Here is a 27,545-nt window from a genome sequence, read left to right as displayed (position 1 = left end):
CAAAGTAGACTGTCCTCACACTCCTGCCTTGAATGGGCTGGCTCTCCTCCTGTGACTTGGGATAAACTAGCCACATCCTTGTGCATATTGTATCCATCATCTCTTTCCTGTTCAGGAAATCACCACTCTTTTTTTTTAACCTGCTTGCTTTTTATCAGTTTTCTATCCCTATTGAATCATTCAAATTGACTTTATCTTTAATTAAAACTAACACTTAGATTGTACTTAGATTGAACTAGTATTCCACTTTCCTATGATTCTCTTAGTTTGCAAGGTTGACCCTACGGATCTCAGGAATGTCTTGGAGTCAAAACTGAAAGTGTTTTGAAATGTAAAATGTGTAAGTGTGTATGTATGTATATATATGTTATTTATATATTCAAGGAAGTCCTGTGCTGGGTGCTGAGGGCAAACAGAAACACACAGTATCTGTATTCATTGTTTCTTCCATTGCTCTGACTAAATCCCTGAGAACAGGCAACTTAAGGGGAGGGAGGTGTATTTTGGCTTGTGGTTGGAAGGGATACAGTTCATCCTGGCAGGGAAGGCGCGGTAGTGGTCAGTTCAGACAAACAGGAACCAGAGAAAGGAGGTGATGCGCTCAGCTGACTGTCTATTTCTTATTCAGTATGGGAGCCGGGCCTTTGTGATGGTGCTCTCACATCCATGGTGGATCTTCCCTCAGTTCAGCCTCTCTGGAAATGTCCTTAAAGATATGCCCAAAGGTGTACTCTCCGAGGTGAGTCCACTCAAGTGGACACTAAAGATTAACCATCACAGAATCCTTAGTGAATGTCTTGGAAAATAAAGATTCAGAGGAGCAATAAAAAATTATAATTACTGTCCTGGTATGTTTATACACGTGCTTGAGTTTTGTGGACTTTGATGGCCTAGAGTTTTCAAGCTCATGGGAGCCACTTAGAATTCATCTTGTGCATTTTAAAGATTTATTTTTTCCTTTTAATTGTGTGTAGGTCTGTGTGGGCATGGACACCAGTGCCAGTGCCTGTGGAGGCCAGAGGTATGGGATGCCCTGGGGTTTGAGTCCGTCGCAAAGCGCCTTTCTTGGGTGCTAAGACCCAAACTTGGCTCCTCTGAAAGAGCAGTATTTGCTCATGACTGCTGAGCCTCTCTTGGGGTCTCAGCTTACTGTTGCATATAGGACATCAGTGTGTATCAAATGCTTTCTTGGATATATTTAAAGCAATTGGAGGTATGGCTATAATCTAGTAAACATTTATCTTACGACAACGTCAGTACAGTCTTTACACGTGGGTGGAAGGAAGCAAAGAAAGAATCCTTTTCTGAGGCAGCAGAATAGCAAGAATAGGTCAGTTGGGGATGTATGGTTTGCAGAGCATCTTTCTTACAGCATGGTGGCTTTATGCCAAGAGTGAGTCTGACCCAGTCTCTCTCCCCAGTGGTAGGAGGTAGTTGTTTTTTTTTTTTTTTTTTAAACCTGAGTTCTTTACATTTTTACCACTGACATTTTACTTTCAACAAATGATTTGCCGCTGAAGAATAATGTCATTTTTTTTTTCCTGGTAATGGTATGAGCAAGTAGCTATTCATAATGGAATATATATATAGAAATCTATTTTGATGTTGCATATTGGAAAAGAAGAGTTTCTGATGTATTCTATACCTAGCTTACTTAAATTTCTTCTGTGTATGCTTGCATGTATTTAATTGATTTTGAGATAGTCTCAGTCTCTCTCTCTCTCTCTCTCTCTCTCTCTCTCTCTCTCTCTCTCTCTCTGTCTCTGTCTGTCTTTCTCTCTCTCTTTCAGTTTTTCGAGACAGAGTTTCTCTGTGTAGCCCTGGCTGTCCTGGAACTCACTATAAAGACCAGGCTGGCCTTGAACTCAGAGATCACCTGCCTCTGCCTCCTGTGTGCTGAGATTAAAGGTGTGCAGCCCCACTGCCCAGTGAGACAGGGACTCTTGATGACCTAGAACTCACTGAATTGGATAGGCTTTCTGGCCAGCAAACACCTCTCTAGTGATGGGATTCCATGTAAATACCACCATGGCTGGCTTTGTTCTGGGGACCCAGGTCAGGTCTTGGGGAGCCAGCTTGAGTCTTATGATTGTGCTTCAAGTACTTTACTAAGCGACCTATCTCCATAGGCTCCCCCACCCCCACCCCCACCCCATTTCCTCTGTCCAATGTTGCTTTCTCAACACATTCGAGGGACGGGGCTCATTCAGGACGTAGCAGTAAAGTGTTTTGGTCACGGGTGGGAGTTACTGTAGATGTGTAACGAACGCGGTTTCACTGTGGGCCTCTGGGTCTTTCAGTTCAAGGGGATAGGAAAGGTCACCTCCCATTTTGCTGACACTACCTGCTACCGCCAGTAGAGGGCGAGCCAGTTCCTTTCCTTGGTTGGGGACTTGGGATTCCATCCCATGTTCCCTCTGTTTCTATCTAGTTCTTACCAGTTTTCCCACTTCCCGGACCATCAATATCCTAGAACCAGTTGTATAAACACTAAACATCAGCAGGAAAGTGGTACAGCGTGATTTCTTTGCTCCCCCGCCCCCCATGAGACAAATTGAAGGAAGCCCCTCTCAACCCATGTGTGGCAATCTCAGCATTTTATGTCCCCAGCTTCTCCGATAACAGGCCTAAAGGACTCAACTTTAAGCTTCCATAAGTGAGATTTGGGGTGTCCAAGGGTTGGGTGGTGATTCTCAGTGGATTGCCAGGGAGCCTTCTCTCGTTCAGTGCCCACATCAGGACCACAACACTGCAACACCTCTACAGAAAGGCAGAGACTTTCAAGTAGCCACAAGTCTACACATACCCATACAAAGACTTGCTGCTTCTGTTCTTGGAAGGTGTAACAACCATCATCCCTTTTAAGGGAGAAGCTAAATTCGTGAACAGCATTGGGCTTTGAGATTGCAAAATTAGGATTCTTAGACTGCGTGCGTGCGTTCGTGCGTGTTGAGATAAGGGCTCACTATGTAGTCTAGACTGGCCTTGAACTTAATATCCCCCTACCTCTGTAGTCTGAGTACCATGATTACAGTTGTGCACGTGGCGCCCTATGCTGTTTTATGAGATTAGGGTTTGTTGTGTAGTTCATTCTGGCCCAGAACTCAGGCTCAGCTGAGCCTCCAGCCTGTGGAGTAGCTGCATCTGTAGGTGTGTCTGTTGTGCCCAGCCCTCTCGGGAGCCTGTATTTGTTTGTTTGTTTATTTTAGTTCACCTTGCTTGTCTCATTTACGTGTTCATAAAACAGTGACTGGTGACCCTTCTTCTGGACATCTCGCTGCAAAAATACTTTCTGCCTCCATTTTTTGTCTCTGGGTGGTTTAATCCTGCATCAGAAAACAGAGTTCCTGTGGAAATGGCCATTTCAGCCCATTGTACTCCTGACCCCCCCTCCCCTACGCATATTAATACACAGACCAATAATCTTACCACTTGAGAGTCTGAGGCAGAAGGGTTGAGCACAAAGTTCAAAGCCAGCCTGAGCTACATAGCTAGACCTGTCTTAGAAAATCTAGCAGCTGGGAGGTGGTGGCGCATACCTTTAATCCCAGCACTCGGGAGGCAGAGCTAGGCGGATCTCTGTAAGTTCAAGGCCAGCCTGGTCTACAGAGTGAGATCTAGGACAGGCACCAAAGCTACACAGAGAAACCCTGTCTCATAAAACCAAAACAATAATAAACAAATCTAGCTGCGATTTATTTCTGTAGAAGAGAAATGACTGGATGAACAGAAGTTGTCCATGTTGTGCTAATCACCCACCACACCCTTGTGCAGGCCAGTGAAATGGAGCACCACTGTGTGGGCGTTCAGTGTACTCAGTGTTAGTTAGTGTCCCTGACCATTGCCACACCCTTCCTGCAGGTGGCTGGGGCCAGGATTTCTTAGGATTCTTAAATTTAGTTAACAGTCCTTGTGCTTCAGTTTCAACCCGTGCTACCCTGGAAACGGTGTCTAGAGTGTGTATCAATGTGTGGATAGTTAGTTTTAGAGGGATCAAATGACCCAAGCTTTCCCACGTTGAGCATGAGGTTCTTCCTTCCTTTGCATATCTACCAGTCTCCCTCTGCTCCCATGACCTCGGAGAATGAATATTGTCCTTCTGAACTAGAGTTGACCCATAGCAATCCAACCCCTCACTTCCAGGCTGCGCTAGTGTGTGTGTTTGTGGGACTTGCTTATTATTGTTATTATTATTGCTATTACTATTACTATTGTAGTGTTCGAGTTGAGCCATCCTGCTTTCCTCAGGGCTTTTCTGTCCCTGCATCCCTCACTGCACTCCACACCTGCCCCCCCTCATCTCCGGTGACCCCCAACATGAAGCTGGAAAGACGCTTTATTCAAGATCAAGAAGGAAAATGGTAGCAAGGAAGAAAATAAGAAATGGTTATTGGATTGAGTCTTAGACAACATTGCTCTCCAATGTTCTTTGACAAGGAATTCTCTAATAACTTTCTCCCTTAGGTCTTCACCATCTATCTAGTAGCTCAGCCATCCTTATTTTTAGGAATTCAGAGACAGGGCTTGAGCTGTGGTTCAGCGGTAGAATGCTTTTCTAACACACTCAAGTTCCTGGGTTAAATCCCTAGGGCTGCAGAGCCTCTACCTCCCCAAAAGAAATTGAACCCGACAACATAGCAAGTCAGTGGCTTCCTATCTGAGGAGGCAAGCCTACATACATGGTCTAACCTAGTTTTTCTCCCATGAAGAGTCAGCTGTGGACTTGGCTGTGTGTAACCCCTGTCTGTGTGTACCTGGATGAGTTCAAACAGGATGGTGAAGGCATACTCTTCTGGTCTCATTTCTGCTGCCATGTTAACACACCCCAGCAAAATTCAATGTAGGGAGAAAGGGTTATTTTGGCATGCAATTCCAGGTTACAGTCCATCATCACAGGGAGGTCAAGGCGGCAGGAAGTTAAAGAACGGTCTCATCACATCCATAGTCGGGAATAGAAAGAAATGAAATGTGTGCATGCTCAGCAGCTTGCTGGCGCCCAGCTCTGTTTCTCCACTCTGGTACACAGCCCCTGCCTAGGGAATGGTGCCACTCATGGTGGGATGGGGCAGTCTACACCGTTAACTTAATGACGACAACTCCCCATAGGTCAACCCAACGTGGACAGTCCCTCACTGATACTCACCTGGGTTGTGTCAACTTGACAATTAAAACTAACTGCCACACTTTCCAAACACTTCTCTTTAAAGTTCATTTTCAGTCAAGCTGGACACCAGATACTGTAATGCAAACATTGGACATACAGCATATGTTGACTCTATCAAAGCTTTGACGTGATGAGCGGTTCATCGGTTTTTTTCTTTCTGTAGTTAGTGTCGTGTGATGTGAGAATTTTTAAGCACTTAAAAAGCCAGGGCCATTTGGGTTGAATCATTTCAGAAGTTTTCTTAATTCTGCACACAGTGATTGCAACAGCTGCTGCTTGCTGAAGACGGAACACAACGTTAGCACAGAGATGATTGCAAACTGATGATACCCTGGGTCTGTATCATTGGACGTCTTCTCTCTGTGGAGAGGGTCCTTAATTTATTGCTGCCTCAGTTAACTAACCGGTATCCTGTTTCCCTTTTTCACGAGGGACCAGTAAATTTGAGAAAAAAAATAATCATTTCGGAAGTATCTTGGGAAACTTGAAGGTTGACCGGATTTCTCCTGGATAACTCACAGGGTGGGTTGTGGCAGAGAGGAATGTTCTGGATGTCACCAAAGCCTACCTCTCATGTTCTTACCCTTGTGGGGCCCTGTCATGGTGCCACATGCACATCAACCAGCTCTGTTGCCCTCACCCGTGAGCTTGCTTATTCCCTTTGCTATTCTGGAGCTTTGGGCTAACCGGCACAGCTTGACTGACCGTGTTGAAGCTGCTTCTTGGTTAGTTGTGTCAGTACTAGTTAGTAAATAATGTAACAGCTGTAACTGTATCAGTTAGTAAATAATATAAGAAGAATATGCAGAAATGATGGATATCACATTCAGTTGGGAACACAAGCAGGGCTGAGAGCAAGTCTGTTTTAGATCTTTGATCTTGTTCATTTTATTATCATAGTTGTTAGAGTGTGGTGTTAGAGTTAAACCAGGTTCGCATCCCAACAAACTAGTTAAGTGACTTAGGGGACATTATTTAATCCCCTTGTTTGTTTGGACTCTTCTTTTTTCTTTCTGTGGTACGCTTTTCCTGGGGGAGATGTGAACACTGTCTGTTCATCACAGACGGGGTATCCCCCAAACCAAGGATGATTCCACCTAAATTCAGCTTGCATAACCAAAGAGTTATTGGGGTCACTTAAACATTGACAAGGGATTCTTTATAGAACACAAAGGCACTGCTTTGCCAGAGAGCCCATGCTAGCATGAGTGATGACCCCCGAAAGCTGCATCCCTGAAGATTCCTGGACAACGTGTGGGCTGTTACACCACTGAGGAGCCTCCATCCCAGCCCTGGTTTACCAGTTATACCCATGGCGAGGAGAGGGATCTCAGAGCCACCCAACATTCTTCTCCTAGAGTGGAAAAAATGAGTTAAAGGAAAAAACAATAATTTGCAATGATGGCAATACTCAGAATCAACTACTTATATCTGTCGACTATGTTATCTTTCAGTCATTTTTCTGAGTTCCTAGTAGGAGATGCCCTACTGATATAGGCACTTTTTTATTGGGATGTCTGTGTTGTTGAGTTAAGTAGATAATGAAAGCATGCACGCTGGTGTTTGATCTGTAGTCAGCAGTTGACCGCTCACTATTAATACTGTTACCTCCTTCCCATCCTTGCTCCTGCATGTATGCATGCATGCATCTCTATTAGGAATATAATCCTGGAAAGTTGAGAAACTTAGAAACATGCTTTCTCTTTTGAGATTTATTTATTTTCATTTTATGTGTATAGGTGTATTGCCTGCATTTATGTCTGCACCGCATGTATGTCTGTGTACTGCATGTATGTAGTGTCCATGGAGGCCAGAAGAGGGCACTGGATCCCATTGGAACTGGAGTTACAGATAGTTGTCAGCCGCAATGTGGGTGCTAGGAATTGAACCTGGGTCTTCTGGAAGAGAAGCCAATGCTGAACCATCTCTCTGGACCCCAGGTTCCCCCTTTTTTGAACTAACTATTTACCTTTTTTAGGATATATCTGCAACCCCCGATTTGAGAAGCTGTAGTTAGAACATGTAGGCATGTGGAAGACACTAAAAAAAGGCTTATTTATACTACAAAGACTGAAAAAAGAAATCCAGAGACTAGCAGACTTCGTAGTAAATGTTAGGTTATGTTAGACAAAGGTTTAAAAAAAAAAGATCAAGATGAACAATGGGACCAATTTGTCAGTAGAAATGAATGCTTTTTAAAAAATTATTATTACTCTCCTGACATTTTAGACAAGATCAGTAGGTTGGATTGGGTAGTAATGGAATTAAAAGTCCAGGCACCCAAGTGAGGTGGCAGTAATCTGTGACAGTGTTACTACATAAGATAAACATGCCAGTGTGGTGGTGCACACCTTTAATCCCAGCACTCGGGAGGCAGAGGCAGGTGGATCTCTGTGAGTTCAAGGCCAGCCTGGTCTACTGAGTGAGTTCCAGGACAGCTAGAGCTGCATAGTAAGATTCTGTCTCAAAACAAAATAAACACAACAACAACAACAATAACATAAAACAATCAGCCAAACAAAGAACAAGTCTTCAGAAGTAACAGGTGCCTTTATGCATTCCCACCCCTGATAGAACAATCGGTATTCCTAGTGAGAGCTCACTGTGCGGCCGGCATGTGGTAGATGTTTTGTCTGTAATACTTGCTCCTGAAACACTGTCTAAGGAGTTGGTACTTCACTTGTCTCACTTTCTGGGTAAAGGGACCAAGATGTTACCCAAATTACCACTGCTACTGAGTAATGGAGCCAGGTTTCTAGCCCCAGTGACTACTTTTAGACTGTGAGTTTTAGAGACTATCCCATGCTGACGCCCTTTATATCTCCATGTACAGGGTGAGCAGGGCGGGTGTGTGATAGTTGAGTATCACACGTTTTGGAAACTTGTCAGGAGACTAAGAATAGCAATAGGATCTTTTTTTTTTTTCATTGCACAAATGTTAGTCAAAATAACTGTTCATAAACACATCTGCTTATTCCTCTTGTAATTGAATTAAAAAGTCAGTTTCTAGTGAGTGGGAAGGCAGGGTTCTCTCTCCTTGACACGATGGCTTTCTGATTTTATGTATTTTTAACGCTCATGTTCTGGGTAGGAAATGTGTAGCCAGCCCCATGATAGCTGCAGGCATGGGTGGAGAGAGAAGAAACAGTGAATAAAATTAGTCTCTGCGTTCAAAGACGCTTATGATTTATTGAGGGGATCAAAGTCTCCACATGAATAATGCAAGCACACAGATGAACTACACATGGGGGGGGTGTTAAGGCAGGACCCCTCTCTGATACACTTTGTGTGCTCTAGGGATAGCTAAAAAGACACTGCAAGTTGGGTGTAATGACACATGTCTTTAACCAGTACTCGGGTGGCAGAGACAGGCAGATCTCTGTGAGTTCGAGGCCAGCCTGGTCTACAGAGCGAGTTCTAGGACAGCCAGAGCTACACAGTGAGAGGGGAAAAGGCATGAAGAGAAAGACTATGTATTCATTTCGCTGTTAGAAAGCTGGTTCACATTTTCTCCATACAGATTTATCATCGCTAATTCAGAGGTCCGAAATTGAAAAAAATTCAAGTGCCAATATGATAATAATACAAGTAGGATTAATGTAGAAAAAAATCAATGTGATGAGCTGATATTATGAATAAAATATAAAAAAATACAAGTAGAAAACTCTATACCATAAACTTTATGTACAAACCTTTTGCTTTTTGAGACAGGGTCTTACTAGGTAACCTAACCTAACTCAAACTCTCAATTCTTCTGTCTCAAACCCTCAAATGACAGGATTGTAGGTGTGGATCACTAGACTGGCCTCAAGATGGTTGAAAACACTGCATGACGTCACACTTCCAGCCATACGCATAAAGTAGGAGCCAAGTGCAGGCCCTGGCCCTGTGATTTTTCACTATATATCTTCGAGTAAGTCTGAACCAAAAATCCCAAATTTGAAACACTTGTGGTCAGAGCCATTTTGGATACGGGGCACTGAAATGGTCACTTAGCATCAAGTGTCAGAAAGGCTCAAAATTATCAGAGGCAATCTTTTCTTTTTCAAAAGACATAACGTGCTTCCTCCCCAGGAGCTGGTGTATGTGACTGGTGTTGGCATTATGCCAGATTGACGTCCTGCCAAGTGATGCTCTGTTGCAAGCAGGGACTGAAGACGTGGTAATTAAAGGTGCTGCTGTGGCTATATTAAGTTCACAAGGAGAATATGTCACCCTGCATTGCTGCTAGCCAAGAGACCAAAAAAAAGAAAAAAAAAAAAAAAGCAGAAAGCGCATCTCTTGTGTGCTCTGCTTCCTCAAGAGTTCCTCTCTATTGCCAAAGCTTGTGTGGACCTTGGCACTCAGGAACATACATATGACCATTTGCTAGGATACACCTGTGGCTTATGCCACCCCAGGCTTCTTTTCTATCGATGTGTGTGTGTGCCAGGGGTTGCCCTACACGGGAGACTATGTTATCAGCTTGGCACAATGTCACTTGTACCGACTTTGACTCCTGACACAAACATGTTCCACCCACATTCTCCCCTCAGGTCACGCACGTTAAAATGCCATTCATATTTCATTTTGAAAATTAGTTGTTAGTGTTCAGAGGTAGGGTTTCTGTAGGTCACCCCAGCTGTCCTGCCACTTTGCTGTGTAGACCAGGCTGACCTCAAACTCGGAGATCTGCCTGTCTTTGTCTCCTGACTGCAGAGATGAAATGTTTGTTTGGGAATTTCATATAATGTGTTTTGATCAATTACACCCATTCCTCATTCCCATTCTTCCAATTCTTCCCCTATAGACTCACCACCTTTCTTTCCCAGCTTTATCCATTCTCTCTCTCTCTCTCCCACTCCCCGGTGTGTGTGTGTGTGTGTGTGTGTGTGTGTGTGTGTGTGTGTGTGTGTGTGTATTATGTGCATGGGTGTAGGATCATCTCCTGGAACACAGAGCATAGATAGCCTGTTGGAGGTCCCATCCCTGAAGAAAACTGACTCCCCTCCCCTGAACCCACCAATGGTCAGTAGTTCCTCAGGTAGGGGTGGGACTTCATGAGCCTTCCCTCCGCTGGTGCTGGGATGTTAGGCTGGCTTGATCTCATGCATGCAGCTACAGCCACTGAGAATTCCTGGGTGCAACAGCCCTCCAGAACGTAATAGTTTGCTACAGATGTGCCCAGCCTCTGGCTCTGACTATCTTGCTAGCCCTTTATCCAGGATGATTGTTGAGCTCTGTGTGTGTGTGTGTGTGTGTGTGTGTGTGTGTGTGTGTGAGAGAGAGAGAGAGAGAGAGAGAGAGAGAGAGAGAGAGAGAGAGAGAGAGACTCAGATGTCTCACTTAGAGCTGAACACTCCAGTCTCTTACTCTCTGCACATCGACAAGTTGCAGGTCTCTGTCTTCATTGCCATGTACTGTGTACAGAAGCTTCTCTGGTGAGGGCCGAGAGATGCACTGATCTATGGGCATAAAAACAAAAACTTAGAGGGCGGTTTATTCCTGTGACCGTTTACCGGAATAGTGGTAGGTGCTCTCCTATGGCCTGTGACCTAGCCAGCCATGTGTTTTGGGCCTCGTTAATGGTACCCGGCGTGGTCTTGTGGAGCGGGCTTCAAATCTGGTCATTCACGGCCACTCCTTCACCAGCCGGCTGCCCTTGCCAGGCGAGTCATTTCCTGGTTTGCAGAAGGTTCGAGTGTACTTCCGGTATACGAAGAAACGTGAACTCTGCACTATGAATGAAATGATGATATTCGTGCTATTTTTAATTTTGAACATCTGATCTATAAAGAAAAGGGATTTATTTTTCTTAAAGTACTTCTTCCAGATATTTTGAGGCTGTTTAGGTAGGATTTAGGCTTGGGAGTGAGTGTGTGTGTGTGTGTGTGTGTGTGTGTGTGTGTGTGTGTGTGTGTGTGTTTTAAATCTTATTGAAGAGAATGTTTCTGAGAAGCATTTGTTCTGAGTGTGATGATGTCTTTTCTCTGCATTTCACTGAATACAAAAGCCACACCCAATTGCCTTAAAGGATGCCTGTGTTTAACTAGAGAAACCGTTTTTATGACCAAGACGAGAAAAATCATATAAAAGGAAAGTAAAATGTTCCGTGTGCGTCATAAGACGTGTCAGGAAATTGTAGTTTTTTTTCTCCCCCCCCCTCACTTCCCCCCGTCATTCTGCCCCCTTGTCTCTTTGATGGAAGAGCATGGTTCTGATGTTCATCACCGTATGAGGGCTCAGTCCTGGGTGATGAGTTGAAGGAACTACTTAGGAAGATGACTTTTCAGGAGGCTTGAGGCGATTATTAGCTTTCCAGGGAAGTGGCGACCAGTATTCTGTTCGCCAGCTCTCCCTCACTGTAACAAAACACTCGAGAAAGTTAATACGTAAAGAGAAAGGTTTCTTCTGCTCACAGTCTTGGAGGCTCCAGTTGGCTCTAGTTGGCTCTGTGCGTTGAACTGTTTTCTTGGGAAGCATACATGGAGAACCATTTGCTTTTGATCATTCAGGAGTTTTCAGATTATCAGTAATTGAAAGGAGAAGGGAGAAGGAAGAAGCAGGTTTTTTATGCTGGCAAGTTCCTCTTTGCTCTCAGTAAGCTTGAGTGCAATATGTGCGTACTCATCAGCTGCCCAACATGAGATGCCTCTGATATGATGACCTGTGAGACCCCTGTACCCCAAAGGGACTTGGCTGTTCATAAACCACTGCCAGGGAAGATATGATGACCTGTAGGACCTCTGTGCCCTGCAGAGACTTGGTTGTTTGTAAGCCACTGCCAGGGACCTCTGCAGCCATGCAGCCAGCCGTTGGTAGGCTGCAGCCCTGGGGATGATCCAAGCCCAGGGTCCCAGAGCAGCCTGGTTCCCCGTGGTTTTGTTCTCTTAGCAGCAGGTTTCCTGGGCTCTTTCTCTTTGGTAATTGCCAGCACCAGTCTGGTTATGTCCCTGAGGATGAACACGTAGGCCCTTTTTATTTTGAGATTTTGCTGTTAAGCAAAAATAGCAATAAGAAATCAGAAATGTCTCAGCTCTACCTAATTCCTTTTTGGGAGCCCTGTGGGACATGGCTTTTATTCCTGGTGTTGGGTCTGCCTTTCCTTCAGACTTCTTGCCTGTCTCACCCATTCATGACAAAATTTGTTTTCAGGTAGGCTGAGAGATTCACCGAGTACCCTGTGAGCAAATGGTCCTTAATTCCCTGGTCAATCTCAGAGTTTCTAGCTCTGAGATGTTCAGGGCATTTCCGCAAAATGTTCCCTTTCCTTAACAATACAAGGGACACTTTCTCATGTGGTGTGAAGGAGTATTCTGGGACAAGATTTCACTTTATGGCTCAAGCTAGCCCAGAACCTGCTCTGTAGCCCATACTGGCCTCAAACTTGGGATCCTTCTGCCTCACCTCCTATATCACGTCCAATTCACCCAGCATACAGTTTCTGTTGAGCTTTCCCCCATGTTCAGCCGAAATCATAACTTTTCCAGTTAGTTATAAGGTGTGCTTTATTCACATGGCAGCTCACTGACATTGTTGGTGGGAAGGGTCATTTGATGAGTTAGAGACTAATGATGGGTTGGCCCTGCTGCCGATAGCCTCAGGCCAAGGCCACACTGGCTTGTTTTCTCTGAGTTGTCTTCAAATGACGTCTTTTGCTTTTGGAAAACAATATCCCAGACATGAAATAAGAAGCTATGAGTCACATAATAAGTGTAATACCAGGCTTGTGCCATGGCTACTTTTAGAGTATTATATTTTAGCACTAACTTAATTATCTGTTTGCTACAAAAGTTTGCAGTCTTGGCATCCTTCCCCAATGTAAACAAAATAATATTGTTTTATTCCCTTGCTATTTATTGCTATAGTAGTAAACACACACACACACACACACACACACACACACGCACGCACGCATGCATGCACGCACGCACGCATGCATGCATGCACGCGCGCATGCACGTGCATGCTATTAACTTTTATGCAATTTTAGAACAGAAAGATTTCAAGGAAGCCCTCCCCCCATTTCCCTTCCCCCTTTTCCATTGTAATCTGAAAGAAATGAAATGGAATGTTCATTTGGGAAGTAAGCTCCTCCACCATGAGGAAGACAAGTATTGTGAAGAATTTCAGAGAGAAGTCTTTTGTCAGCCCTGACCTGCCCCATACCCCAATCCAGGTCAAGGTTCATCTCTGCCAGCCCAGAATCTTGGCCTCCAGCTTGCTAAGCTGAACTCAGGGGTGGCAGCCACCGTGTGCCATGGTCGGGACATCCCCTTCTAGGCAGCAGCCCTTTCTGGAGCCAAATGATAATCAGAGGTTTGCCTGATGAACGTGACATCTGAGCTAAAGGGTGCGGGGTGCCCTGAGTGGCATGTGTTATACAGCCTCGGGTGCAGGGTGTCCTTCCCACACAACAGGCTCCTCCTCTTGGCCCATGAGGCTGCCTCTCCCGCTGGCCCAGGGAGGTGCATTGTGAATAGCATCCTTTGTTAAAGGAAGACACAAAGCAGGCTAAGGCTTGAGCTGAGGAGAGTTCTGGAAGGCAAGACTCACTGCACACTGCACACTTGCCCTTCTGGAGTTTCCTGCTCCTGCCAGTTCACAGTCTCCAGCCTCGGGAGCACATTAACCCTCTGAAACACTGGCCAGCTAAGCACAGACCATCAGCCCTTACTATAATCCTTAGCATCACCAAGAGAGAACGGATGGCTAAGGAAAACTGAAGGATAATGAATGCGTGCCGTATAAACGCATGTGAAGGGTAAGGCTCCGTACCTGAGCTTGTTGAAGAAGCCCGGGAAATCTGAGGCAAATCTGGAGGGCACCCTGATTTCATCTTATAAAAGATACTTTCCGAGATTTCTCGGTCAGACAGTGAAACCACACGGCTCATCCAGCACATCAGCCTGGTTTGCATTAGCTGCTAAACTCTTGTTAACAGTTTTCTAAATTTCATTCTTAGAGTTACACCGTTTCGGACTGTCTCCTCAAATCCGGGAGTGTTTCACAAAGCCCCCGATGCATGGACAAGAGAAGTATGCCGGAGTTACGGGGGATGACTCCTTTTCCTGACTCAGTCATGAAGGGTCCAGGAATATAGAAATATAAAGTTATAAGCTTAAGAGATGAAAACTGATAGTTATCAGCTCTAAAGATTAACTCTTTACAGCCAGTTCCTCTGTCAACAGCTGGGGGTTAACTTTAAACCACTCACTACCTGTACCAAAGTTAATTTTTAATAGTCATTTCTTATGACTCCTAGCATGCACCTCATACCTGATGTTTCTATGTGACTCCTAGCATGCACCTTGTGCCTACACTCTAAAAGGGGGTCAGTGCCCATCTCCATTGCCACAGCCCCAGAATTCCAACATTGGCTGTGGTCTCAGCTAGCTGATAAGCTTTTGTACCCTGTGGTGTTTCATTATTATTTTTTTAATTTTTAATTTTTTTTCCCCCTGGAATAAAGATGGCTTCTGGTTTAATAGACTTTGGTGGTCTGTTCCCCATTATTGTGAGACCCCGGACCCAATAGTCAGAATAGCGTTATGAAAGCACGTAAGAGATGTCCAGTGTTTCTTCAGTCAAATGCAGAGATCACTTTTGATCCTGGGGTTGTTTCATGTTCATCAGCAGAGGAGCCTGTTGAGGTGGCTCTTGTGCCCTTGTGAAGTGACCCCATTCTCCCTGAGTGCATGAAGATGCTGCTCCAGGATCTCATGAAGATGCTGCCCCAGGCTCTCATAAAGATGCTGCCCCAGGCTCACATGAAGATGCTGCCCCAGGATCTCATGAAGATGATGCCCCAGGCTCACATGAATGCTGCCCCAGGCTCACATGAAGATGCTGCTCCAGGATCTCATGAAGATGCTGCCCCAGGATCTCATGAAGATGCTGCTTCAGGCTCACATGAAGAAGCTGCTCCAGGCTTTCATGAAGAAGCTGCTCCAGGCTCACATGAAGAAGCTGCTCCAGGCTCACATGAAGATGCTGCTCCAGGATCTCATGAAGATGCTGCTCCAGGCTCACATGAAGATGCTGCTCCAGGCTCTCATGAAGATGCTGCCCCAGGCTCACATGAAGAAGCTGCTCTAGGCTCACATGAATGCTGCTCCAGGCTCACATGATGCTGCTGCTTCAGGCTCTCATGAAGATGCTACTCCAGGCTCTCATGAAGATGCTGCTCCAGGCTCTCATGAAGATGCTGCTCCAGGCTCACATGAATGCTGCCCCAGGCTCTCATGAAGATGATGCCCCAGGCTCACATGAAGATGATGCCCCAGGCTCACATGAAGATGCTGCCCCAGGCTCACATGAAGATGCTGCCCCAGGCTCACATGAAGATGCTGCCCCAGGCTCACATGAAGGCTGCTCCAGGCTCACATGAAGATGCTGCCCCAGGCTCACATGAAGATGCTGCCCCAGGCTCACATGAAGATGCTGCCCCAGGCTCACATGAAGATGCTGCTCCAGGCTCACATGAAGATGATGCCCCAGGCTCACATGAAGATGCTGCCCCAGGCTCACATGAAGATGCTGCTCCAGGCTCACATGAATGCTGCCCCAGGCTCACATGAATGCTGCTCCAGGCTCACATGAATGCTGCCCCAGGCTCACATGAAGATACAGCTCCAGGCTCACATGAAGCTGCTCCAGGCTCACATGAAGATGCTGCCCCAGGCTCACATGAGCTTTTTTTCTGGTTCTGTCATTTTCCCAGGAAGCCTTTGCTGCTTTTAGTGGAGAATGGGTTCTAGTCACCATACCCTGAGTTCTGGGATGTTTAGTTCTGCTTAGGGATCTGCTTAGGGATTTGCCCTTTGGTTGAGAGTCAGCAGGCAAGCTGATATTTGAGGACAAAGGTGAGTTCATACTAGTATTTCCAATTGAAGTACATGTAAGTTGAATGTGGTATCACATACCTTTAACCCCAGTGCTCAGGAGGCTGAAGCAGGAGGATGGCAAGTTTGAGGCTAGCCTGGGCTACATCGGGAAATCCTGTCTCAAAAAAAAGTTACATAGTATTTTAAGGAAAATAAATTTCTTTGATTATGTAATTATATATAATATTGGCTCCCTTTGACAGTAATTATTTGCTTTCTTCTATAGCACATGAGTTAAAACACCAATATTGTTAACTACTGAGTAAAATTAAGATATTTCAGTTCTATTTTTCCTTTCAGTATATATCCCTGCTCTAAGTACAATAATTTTTTCTTATGCTTTTGTGCTGTAAATGGTCTGTTCAGTTAGGTTCATTTATGTTAATTTGTTTCTAGAGTTTCATTCAAGGGCTCAAGTTTATTAGCATTTAATAAGCATTATTTCAAAGTCAAGCCTGTTTAAGCAAATCTAGAGGAATCTCAAATGTTCCATCCTTGCGTCTACTCTATTCCTTCCTTTGAAATTTTTTTTGTGTGTGGGCATGTATGTGCATGTGTACATGTGTGTGCAGGTATATGTGGAGGATAGAAGACTGTTTCTGGAGTTGTTCTTTATCAGAACCCATCACCTGTTTTCTGAGACAGGGTCTTTCACTGACCTCCCATAGTTTTAAAAATTTACTTTTTTCCTCCAAACATGACCAAATTAAAAAAATCTCTGTGCTCTCCCATCCCCCTGCATTTGAAAGGGAAATATCCCGTTGTACTTTAAGGAGGGCTTTTCCTTGGTAATAGCAATGGTGGTTAGCGCTAGTTCGGAAGCACTGAAGCAGCAGATAGATGATGAAACAGTTTTTGGTTTCTTGAAGCAGAGTTGTAGTTTATTAAAAGAGATTTCAATATAGATCTTAAACAGAAAGATTAGGCAAAGGAAAGATGTTCAGGACTAATAATGCACAACCTCCCCAAGAGTATGGATGTGGGCTTTTCAAAGGAGAGTAAAAGTTTGTAAATGAAAAGCTTCACATAGATTTTAATTATGTGGGTTAAGAGGTGGGGGGATGCCTAGGAAAAGAATGAGACATACTCAAGTGTGGAATGGGCTTCCCAAGGGAGCGTCACAATTAAGTGTCTTAGCACTAGCCATACATTCTATTTTGGTAACTCGCAAGTTATATCTCAAAGGGTTGCTAAGGAACGGTCTTCTCTCTCTTTTATTTTTAGATAGGGTCTCACTGTGTAGCCCTGGATGGCCTGGAACTTGCTATGAAGAAATCATGGTGGAAATAGTTGTGGGCCATTGTCTTGTTCCTGAGGAAAACATTCAGATGGAAAATGTACTAGATCTCTGGAGTTCAGGTCTTAAGACAAACACTGTGTCTTAAGTAGTAGGCAAGTGTTGACTTGGTTCCACATGGAAATGAAAAATGGCAAAGCCTCTGTGGAACCAGATCAGTGACTTGCAGGAGCTGCCGAAAGCCTTTGAAATTTCCATAGGAAGAAAAGATGAGGTGATTTCCAGCTTGTCTCATTGGCAAAGGAAAGGAGAGAATAGAGTTGGTAGAAATATCCTTCTGCTCGCAGGGTGTTTATGAAGGCTAGCTGGTTGACTAGTAGTCCAGAGAGGTTGACCAGTACTCCCAGAGAACTTTGCTGAGGTTGTCCAGAAGGGCATTCTGTGGTCCTAAGGAAAGAGGTGGTGGAGCAGGCGTGTCAACGGAGGGCTTAAGAAGTCTGAGTCTGGTCTGCTAATGATGATGAAGGCAAACTTGCTGTTATCTAGAGCGCTGGAAGATTTGGAAGCTGAGAATCAAAGAATGCAACAAAAAGGCACTTTGAAGAGTCCATAAAGAGAGATGGGGGGGGGGTCCTTTACATCCCCATACCTGGCTATCGTATGATTTTATATTTACATGTATTATAGGCAGAGGAAAAAAATAATCAGTCAAGCCAGGTCTGGGAGTATAGTACTGTAATACTAGCTACTCAAGAGGTTGAATCAGGAGGATCACAAGTTCAAGGCCAGTCAGGGCAACTTAGACACTGATGGAAAGCAGTAGAGGGCTGGATGAGGGCTGCTGCATACCTAGCAGAGCCACATTCAGGTTGGTACTGCTGGCATCCTGGGCTCTCTGCTTCCCCAGGGTTGCTACCTCCAACAGCAGCTCATGGTGGACTGCCCACATTGGTAGCCTCAGGCTGGATGGAACTTGTCAGGATGTGGCCATCATCCTTCACCCATGAGGGTGATCCCCCACCTTCAATGTCACCGTCCTGGTGACTGCCAAGATGCCAATCCTGCATAGTTATTCCTTCTCACCAACCCACCTTCCAAAGCCGTGACTCAAAATTACACCCTTTCAAGTTTCTTCGGAGTTTTTTAAGTCTGGCAGATATTTTCTTATTAAGAACCTGGCCTCGCCCCGCTCCCGGAAACACTTCTTTTAAAAACTGCTTCTTCCACGGGAACATTTTCTTAGGGTTCCCTTTTCCCAAGAAGAACTAAATTGCTGTTGTTGTTATTATCATTAAACATGGTTCTTTGCCCTTCTAAGTGACTAGGAAAGTCATGAACATAATTTGGGCTGAAGCTTGAGGTCACCATCTGCCAGCTTCTCCGCCCCAGGGTCTGCTCTTCCGTGGACAGCCAGCCTTGCGGGTCCCTCCCTCTCTATTACCCCCCCCCCTCCCCGCCTCTTCCCCTGGCTGCTCAGATTAGGGGGGCACTTGGAGGTGTCAGCACCTGCACAGCCCCCCCCCCCCCCCAGCCCTTCCAGGCTTAGGAGAGGTGCGACACCCCTGCCTTATTTCTGCTTTCTGTCTTCCGAGCTGGCTCAGGGCTCCGGGACTCAGGCCGCCCTGCCTGCTCTGGCTGACACCGGGATTGGGTGCCGAGGCGCCGCCTCCGTCTCTGCGCGCCCGCGCGCTCGCTCCCGCCCTCCCTCTCCCCTCCCAGCCCGCTCTGGTCTCAGCCGTTTGGGCTCCGCACTGCAGATCCTAGCCGGTCTCGGAGAGCTCCGCTGCTCCCGCCGTGTCCCTCTGATCCCCTAGTCTCCGGAACTCCGGCTGCTGCGCGCTCGCTCGCCGCTCGCCAGGGAGCCTGGCCGGCTTGGACTCTCTGAGCCCTCCCTGCGTGCGGAGTCGTTCCGGCGCAGCAGGGAGGACCCGGGAGGCCGACGCCGGCGGCTCTCAGATGCGGCAGGACAAGCTGACCGGCTCCCTGCGTCGCGGCGGGCGATGCCTGAAGCGCCAGGGCGGCGGCGGTGGCGGCGGCGGCGGCGTGGGCACCATCCTGAGCAATGTGCTCAAGAAGCGCAGCTGCATCTCGCGGACCGCGCCCCGGTTGCTCTGCACCTTGGAGCCGGGTGAGGCGCGGGCTGCGGACGGGCGCTGGGGTGCAGGTGGGAGGGATGGGAGCGGACCCCGGCTTGGGTGCGTTCAGCGGCCACCAGGGCACCGACCGCCCGCCGCCCTGCAGAAGCCACCCCGCGGCCTATGCGCTCGGCCTCCGTGCGTGCGTGCTTGTGTGTGCGTGGTGGGGAAAGTGAGGAAGGCCGCCCCCTCCAGCCCAGGCTGCGTCACCTATTGTGTTTCGGGCTCCCTGGAAGCCAGACTTCCGAAGAGGTGTGTGGGTTGGCCTTGACCCCGCAGGTCGGAAGCAAAGGTAGCGACTGCGAACGATCGATCTCGATCGAGTGCATGTTTTCTCGAGAGTCCTGTGGTGTGTTTGTGTCCGGGTAGGAGAGGGCATGGACTTGTTTCCGTAGGTAAGGTCCAGGAGCCCTCCTGGCCTTGTGAGAACAGGCCCTCCCTACCATCATCTTGTATTTACACATCCCAGCTTCCCCAGGCTCCGCTTATCTCCGCGCCAGCTCGGTCACCTGGTATCGTTGCTCAGGGTTTTAAGAGCCTGGCCCTGGCACCCGCGCCTGGGCGCTGAGGGTTCTGGCAAGGGGTGGCCGCAGAGGGAGCAGCTCTTTTTGCTCGCAGTTTGTGGTCTCCACAGTACTGTCCTTTCCCACCTCCCAACCTCTTCTGGGACCCGCTGTCACCCAGCCGCTGCAGATTCTGACCAGGCACTGGGTCCCGAAGGGTGGAATGTCTCCCTGCCTTTCCAAACCTCGTGGTTTCTTTGTTTTTCTCCCCCATCGGAGTGTCTAATTGCAGAGAGTGTAGTATTTATTCACTGTCTTCTTTTACCTTTTTTTTTTTTTTTTTCCCTTTAAATCTCCTTCCCACGTTGAACAGTGTTTTGTATTTCTGAATCCGGAACAGCTGTGATTATCAGATGAAACATAAACCTCCTCTCCTCTCGTTTCACTTAGAAGAAAAGAGCGTGAAAATGACCCGATTTAAGCCTTTGCATGCGGGCGGCGAGTGATCAATTCCACTTAAAACCTGACTCACTTTTGATCAGAAGAAAATAGTTGTGGTTTTGGCTAACTAGCCCCAGTGGGGTTTAACCACGGGAAAGCAATTGGTATACTCCCAGCAAGTGGCCCTCCCAAGTCAAAGTAGTGTATTTGGTCAAGCACACTGGGAAAGTCACCATGGGGCCGAATTTCCTGGTCTTTTTGTAATAAAGCAGGAATCATAATAATAAGCGCTTGCATTCAGCACCCCAGACCTGGACAGCACCCTCTCTATAAAGTCCATTTCATTGCTTGGAACTGGAGGCATGCTTGGTTAAACTGTCTCTCAGAGATGGGAATCAGTGGGTAATTAATATTCTCTTGGAGAAGAAAATCATCTATCCAGGTATAACATGGTTTTGATTTTAAAGTTTTGAAATGTCAAGGTATTATCATCATCGGATGCCCTGAATTTTTGACGGGAAATCTAGTTCTCAATACATGTATTCAGAAAACTTACTTGTACAGGGTTCCATATCATCATCTTCAGTGAGAACAGCAACATCACCACCATCTACCTGCTGCCATCATGGCCTTGGGCAAACCAGACATGTCTTTCTTGCTTCTTGATTCCAAATGTATGCATTTTAAAAGGCCACTTTATTATTTTTTTTAAAGTCCTGAAGATTGTTCCTATCCATGCCAACCTCTAAGTGTTCCAACCCATGCCAATATCTAAGTGGTGTAAGTTGAGAGGTTTTTAATATGTGTACTCTACACTCTACTTCTTAGTGGCAACCATGCCATCATTTGAATTTTTCTGAGTATTTATTGAGAATGTTTGGCATTTCTTGGTCCTGGAACTTGTAAGCAATAAGTCTTTTTAAACATTGGCTGAAGGGGCTGGGGGGGGGATGACTTAATGGCAAAGCTCTTGCTATGCAAGCATGAGGACCTGCGTTTGCACCCCGAGAAACTATGCAAAAACTGCCCAGTGTAAGCCCGTAGCTCCAGCATTGGGGGAATGGATACACGTCTCTGGAGTTTATTGATTAGTTTAGCAGCATGGGTGAGCTCCACAGTGACAGACTATGAGCCAAAATATAAAGTGGAAAGCAATTGAGGAAGACGCCCCATGTGCATGCTTACTTGCACACATGCATACACAGGTAGTCACACTCACCTGAGTGCACACACACACACACACACACACACACACACACACAGAACTTAAAGCTGGACATGATGATGGTGCCTGCCTATAATCCCTGTGCTTAGAAGATCCAGGAAGTGAAGACAAGCCTAATCTAATCTACACAGTGAGTTTCCGGCCACTAGGGGTGAAGTAATGAGACGCTGTCTTCAAAAACCAAACTATGTTATCAAATGATTTTAAAGTGGTAGGAAAAGAATAGAGCGTATTTTTGGATTTGATATTTTTTTTTATAGAATTTAAACACAGATAAGAATTGTTACAGAATTTCTCTTCAATAACAACACACACTTCTATTATAGAATTGTGAATATAGGCTAAATATAAGTAATAAAAATGTTTTTTTTTTTAATGTACTTCCTCACTTCTGTTCCATAGATTTGGGATCTAAATTAAAGAAAATTAAAGTGGTAGATTACTTAGGATTGGAATTTAGTCCTATCTTTAGTTTATGTTCTAGAGTTTAATATATTTGATATAAACTTTATATTTATATATATAAATGTATTTTTATCATCAGTAAATATTAAGACAGAATTAAAATAAGTGGAAGTCATCAAATGGAATTGCTATAGTAAATCATTCTGGAAGCAGAAAGAGGTGAGGGAGGGTGTAGCCCATGAAGAGCACGTACTGGGCTCTAGGTTCGATCCCCGGCATAACCAAATCAAAGCAAACAGAAAGAGGTACATGGAGAGAGTCTAATTTGTACTGTTAGGACTCTATCTCAGCGCCCTGCACACACCAGGCATCAGCTCTGCCTCCTTGCCACACTCACAGTGCCGTGATGGTATATTACAGCTTTTGATGCGCCAGTGAAGTACCCCACCCCCACCTTGTGTCAGAAATGGAACCCAAGGCCTCACACATGCTAGATAGTTGATATTGGTGAAACTATTAAGGCCACTCCACGTAGTTAAAAGGGAGGTTTATTTTGTGGGGTAACTTACAAATGAAGGGATAGGTTGCAGGGTCTGGGAAAAGTCTGGCGCAGTCTGGCAGTGTTCTCTGGAGAACTCTGCTCGGTCTACCTCCAGCATCCAGGGTCCCGGAACCAAGAGAGACCTTCTCGATCCTGGGTCTTCAGCTTCTTCCTCCGCCCCGCCTTGTGGGCATGACCATTACTGAAGCCTCAATGGGGGTTGGAACTTCCAGGCCAAGGCTGGGATGGCTACCCACTACAAGTTGATGTACTGCCAAGCCTGGACTCCAGCCCTTGAAGTTTCTTTAACTGTCTTAGTCAATGTAAGTGTGGCAGGAAAAACACCCTCTGTGAGTGGAGAAAGCACCCTCTGTGTTTTATAACTGCCAGTGGCCCAGGTGAGGAGATTGACAGCCAGTCGCTGCCATCCTCCCTTCAGCGATAAGGGGATTGGGGTCCAGGCAGGCTAAGGAGTTTGAGTGTAGGACCCAAAGATAATGGAGGTCTGTGGCTCTAGCTGTGATGCCAGTAACTGGTTTTGTTCTGGCATTACCCTAGGCGTCTGTGGAGGTTACTACCATCCAGTGTTTCAAACTCCATTTTATTGTCTTAGGCCATTTTTTAAAAGTTAAAATCAATATACTTTAATTTTAATGAAATTGGCTAAAATTTAGTAAAAAACACTTACAAAATTTTAAACACAATTCAGTAGAACCAAGTGTTGTTATAACTTTGTTATAATTTCCATAAATAACAACCACTTAATTTTCTTCTAGGAGTTGATACAAAATTGAAGTTCACACTTGAGCCATCTTTAGGCCAAAATGGTTTTCAGCAGGTAACTTTGCTTTTGGCTTTTAAGACTTTTTTTTTTTTTTAAATTTGGGAATACCAGCAGGGCACATTGTCATATGTCCTTAGTATGAAAATATTCACATCTATTTTGATGCACAAGAGATATCAGTTTCCCCCAGTTTGTAATAAAATAACTTTGAAAGCATAAGTGGCCTGGCTTTATACTTGCAATGAAAAACTTCGCAATTTTTGGTAAAGCGATACCAAGAGTGAATAAATTTAGGTGGACACGGTTACAGGTTCACTTCAGAAACCACAAAATGTAAATTAATAGAAAAGCTCACAGACAGATCTTTAACCCATGGTGTGTGTGTCCTTTTGTTTCAGACTGTCCCAACTGTTGGGGCCATAGGGGCAACAGGTGTGTTTAGTTAGGATAGTTAGTCCCCAGAAAGATAACTTCTGGTGGAGAGAAGCCCCATGTCCTAGGGTGCTGTGTCAATTTTCTCACATACTATGGATGTTGTCTTCGTCAGGGTTTCTATTGCTGTGACGAAACATCATGACCAAAGCAGGTTGGGGAGGAAAGGGTTAATCCAGTTTACATCACAGTTCAAGATCAAATGAAGTCAGGACAGGAACTCAGACAGGGCAGGAACCTGGAGGCAGGAGCTAGTGCAGAGGCCGTGGAGGGGTGCTGCTGACTGGCTTGCTCCCCATGGCTTGCTCAGCCTGCTTTCTTGTAGAACCCAGGACCACCAGCCTGGGGTTGGCACCACCCACCATATGCTGGGCCCACCAATAACTGATTAAGAAAATGCCCTACAAACCTGCCTATAGCCAGATCTTACTGAGGCGTTTTCTCAACCGAGGCTCCCTCCTGTCCAGTGACTCTAATTTGTGTCAAGTGGACATAAAAATAGCCAGCACAGATGTCAAGATGGAGGAAGCCTGAAAAGTGCCGCTCTGGGTCTGTATTGTTACTTCTCTAATATTTCTCTCTGGTCCTAGTGGTATGACGCTCTCAAGGCAGTTGCCAGACTATCAACAGGGATCCCAAAGGAATGGAGGAGAAAGGTAAGTGGGTTCACAGGGCTAAAATACAAAAGGACCATCACTCTGTGCATGAAAATGTCTGGGACATCAGAAAGTGTGTTCTTCATTAATCATGCGTTTGGATATGTATTACTTTGTGCCGGCTAATGCTCTGCGTGCGAGGGATGCGTCAGTGGAAATGAGCAGATGGAATAGTTTGTCCTCATAGAACTTACAGTGAATCCAATACAGTGTGTCACACAGCGATACGTGCTATAGATAGACGTAAAGCAGAGAAAGAGGCAGAGCGTGGGAGGCGAGGGATGAGGAGGTGGAATTTTATACAGAAGGTGACATGTGAGTAGCCCACCCGCAAGGAGGCAGTGATCAGCCACCTGCAGCTGCCCTGGGGGAAGGCACCGGGGGCATCTTCTCAGAGACACAAGAGGCTGTAGTGGGAGGTTCATAAAGCTGGGGGTGGGTGGTGGGTGGGGGAAGTAGTAGAAGGGGGTGGGTCTAGAGGCACTGTGAATGGCTAGGTCATGAACTGCACGCTGCGCGGTAGAGCGGTAGAAACGTTAAGGTTCTTTATTCGGTGTGTGTGTGTGTGTGTGTGTGTGAGTGAGAGAGAGAGAGAGAGACAGAGACAGAGACAGAGACAGAGACAGAGACAGAGAGACAGAGAAAGATACAGAAAGAGAGAGGGAGGGAGACAGGGAGACAGGGAGAGAGACAGAGACAGAGACAGAGAGACAGATACAGAGAGAGAGGGAGGGAGAGAGAGGGGGGAGAGGAGGGAGGGAGGGAGAGAGAGGAGGGAAGGGAGGGAGGGGAGGGAGGGAGAGGGGGAGAGAGAGAGGGGGGGGGGGAGGGAGGGAGACAGAGAGCACGAGCGAGCCAGCCCATGAAAGCGTGAGCATCAGGAAGTTCCAATCAGGCTGGTCAGGTGGGCGACTCTGTCTGCTGCCTTGAGCATATGAGATGTGAGGGTACAAACCAGGAGACAGGTAGACTATAATAATTCAGGCAAGAAAAGGGTCAGGGTTGTGGTGATTGGAGCTGGTGAGAAGGGTTATTCTGGGTGTATTTAGAAGCCTGAGCTGAGATGAATGCCCAATGGATTGAATATCGGACGTACATGGGGTGTCAAAGATGACCTCAAGATTTTGGCCCAAGTGGCTGGAAAGGTAGAGTTGCCATTGGTGGGGTTGGGAGGAACAGGTGTGTATGTGTGTGTGTAGTTGGAGTGGTAGGGGGTGAGGTAATTGGTCTGACATCTGTTGCAGTTGAGATGTCTGATATGTGTCTAACGCAGAAGTATCCAGTGGGCATTTGAGCAGGATTCTGATGCATAAAAGTCTGGATGCAGATATTTTTAATCAATGCTGCTCTTGCCAAGTTATGTTCAAATACTGAAGATTGAAATGTACTCTGAGGTTATTAATTTATAAATGTAATCTTAACATTAAAATTTGAACATTGAGTGTTTCTCAAGTGAATATTAATGTGGATTTATGAAATTCATTTTTCAGAATTAGATTATCTTGTGTCAGGTAAAGGAATAAAAATATCTAGTGACTCCTGAAAAAATTATTCATTCTGGGAATCCATCTGTCAGAATTGTGTGTATGGAGGGTGTGTGTGGGGGAGGGCATTTAAGGCAGAGACCTCTGTGGGGGGAAAAAACTGACCATGTGTGACCAAGTAGCTGTTCCTGAAGGAGAGAATGAATTAGAATTAAGTAAAATGAGGTCATGGAATCATACAGCCTACTCAATGAACTGAAATAAAATGAAAAAAAAAATCTGGTTATTTTCTTTCCTAATGATTAGATTGTTACTTGGCACATAGTTGGAACACAACAAATATTTATTACAGGAGAGAATGAAAGACCCCCAGGGTTCACTTTAGTCCAGCCAACTGGACTTGTAGACAGAGCTAGCCCTGGCCTGGGAGCAGTTCTAACCCTCCCTGGATGCTGTTCTGGTTTTCTAATGGCAGCCAGACATCCGCTTAGATCTTCTTCCTGCATCCCTTTAGGTTTGGCTGACCTTGGCAGATCACTATTTGCACAGCATTGCCATCGACTGGACCAAAACCATGCGCCTCACTTTCAACGAGAGAAGTAATCCGGATGACGACTCAATGGGGATCCAGATAGTCAAGGTAAACCCCTGAGCTTGGCTTCCTGTTCCGGTGTAGCGGAAAGGACTCAAGGGCCCAATGGTTCCTCCACAGAGGATCAAATGACTCTGCCTCCAGGTCTGAACACACGCTCTGCCTCCTCGTTCCATCCATCAGTAGCTCTTGTATGGAGAACGTGACTGTGCCTTGCCTTCATAAATGTCAGTGTTGCCAGTAAGAGGAAAATGTGAATGAGCTTCCATTCATATCAAATTTGGATCTGAGTTTTTATTTTTTCTTTAGTATGGGTCAGGGATACCGATTGTACTTTTACATTAAAGTCACCGGACTGGGAAATTTAGAGGTGAGTTTATTTCGTATTAGAAACATTTGGCTCTCACTGGAACCTTTGCTAGTCTAAACGTTAACTTATAGATAGTTAGGTTGGCTGATGGATCCTCGTTAAACCAGGTGGCTTAGCGTTCAGTTCAGGTTCGCTGTGGGGGCAGCTGTGGCTGTGAATCTCATACTAAGAGCCAACAATGCTGACTTCATTTGGGACCAGAATAATCCTTGTCCATAAGGCTCGGGCACGTGGGCTTTGATTTTGTGAGTGTTCCCCAGTGGGATGCTAAGCCGGGATTTGAAAAGGAAGGCTGTCTCATCTGCATTTTGGCCACCACAAGATGGCTAATGTGTTGGCACACTTAAATCCGTTTTTTTTTTTTTTTTTTTTTTTTTTTTTTAAAGAGGAAGTGGGAACTAAAATGAGCTACTTTCTGATCTAACTTGGTTAGTTTCAAATGAACATTAAAAAAAAAAAAATCTTGGCGTTGCACATTGCATGCCCAAGCCCTTGCGTTATCCACGTTTTAATGCTTTATTTGGAATTTCAGCATAGGACAAGATTTCATATTTGAAATAGTCCCTTTCTGTTTAAGTTATGAGAGAAAGCAGTGCACCTTCAAAAAACACTACCTTATTTTCTGTGTTTGCGTGCTTTGTGGCGTGTGTCTGGGGTATCACTGTCATTCCTGGTACCTATGGAAGTCAGACGAGGATTAGGATCCTCGGA

At 45.7% G+C, this 27,545-nt stretch overlaps 2 protein-coding genes across 5 annotated transcripts in view; both read left to right on the top strand.

Annotated features, from left to right (window-relative positions):
* LOC118570903 (TBC1 domain family member 30-like) overlaps positions 1 to 14,218 on the top strand; it is a 30,426-nt gene extending 16,208 nt beyond the window's left edge. Inside the window, exon 3 of the mRNA XM_036169638.1 lies at positions 14,109 to 14,218. Within this exon, the coding sequence (XP_036025531.1) occupies positions 14,109 to 14,218 (110 nt within the window). The remainder of the gene's footprint in view (positions 1 to 14,108) is intronic.
* A 4,750-nt stretch (positions 14,219 to 18,968) lies between these two features.
* Positions 18,969 to 27,545, top strand: part of Tbc1d30 (TBC1 domain family member 30) — a 45,013-nt gene continuing 36,436 nt past the window's right edge. For 3 of the 4 annotated variants that reach the window (XM_036170050.1, XM_036170049.1, XM_036170048.1), the window contains exons 1-4: positions 18,969 to 19,394; positions 23,293 to 23,354; positions 24,323 to 24,388; positions 26,387 to 26,512. In XM_036170050.1, coding sequence (XP_036025943.1) covers positions 19,223 to 19,394; positions 23,293 to 23,354; positions 24,323 to 24,388; positions 26,387 to 26,512 — 426 coding nt within the window. In that variant the 5' untranslated portion in view covers positions 18,969 to 19,222. Of the gene's footprint in view, positions 19,395 to 19,641; positions 19,694 to 23,292; positions 23,355 to 24,322; positions 24,389 to 26,386; positions 26,513 to 27,545 lie in introns of those variants that run through there. The other variant, XM_036170051.1, reaches the window with a different exon arrangement.

Source organism: Onychomys torridus, chromosome 20, assembly GCF_903995425.1.
Source record: "Onychomys torridus chromosome 20, mOncTor1.1, whole genome shotgun sequence".
Lineage (NCBI taxonomy): Eukaryota > Metazoa > Chordata > Mammalia > Rodentia > Cricetidae > Onychomys > Onychomys torridus.
Note: the sequence above shows the minus strand (reverse complement) of the source record. Positions and strands in the feature narration are given on the sequence as shown.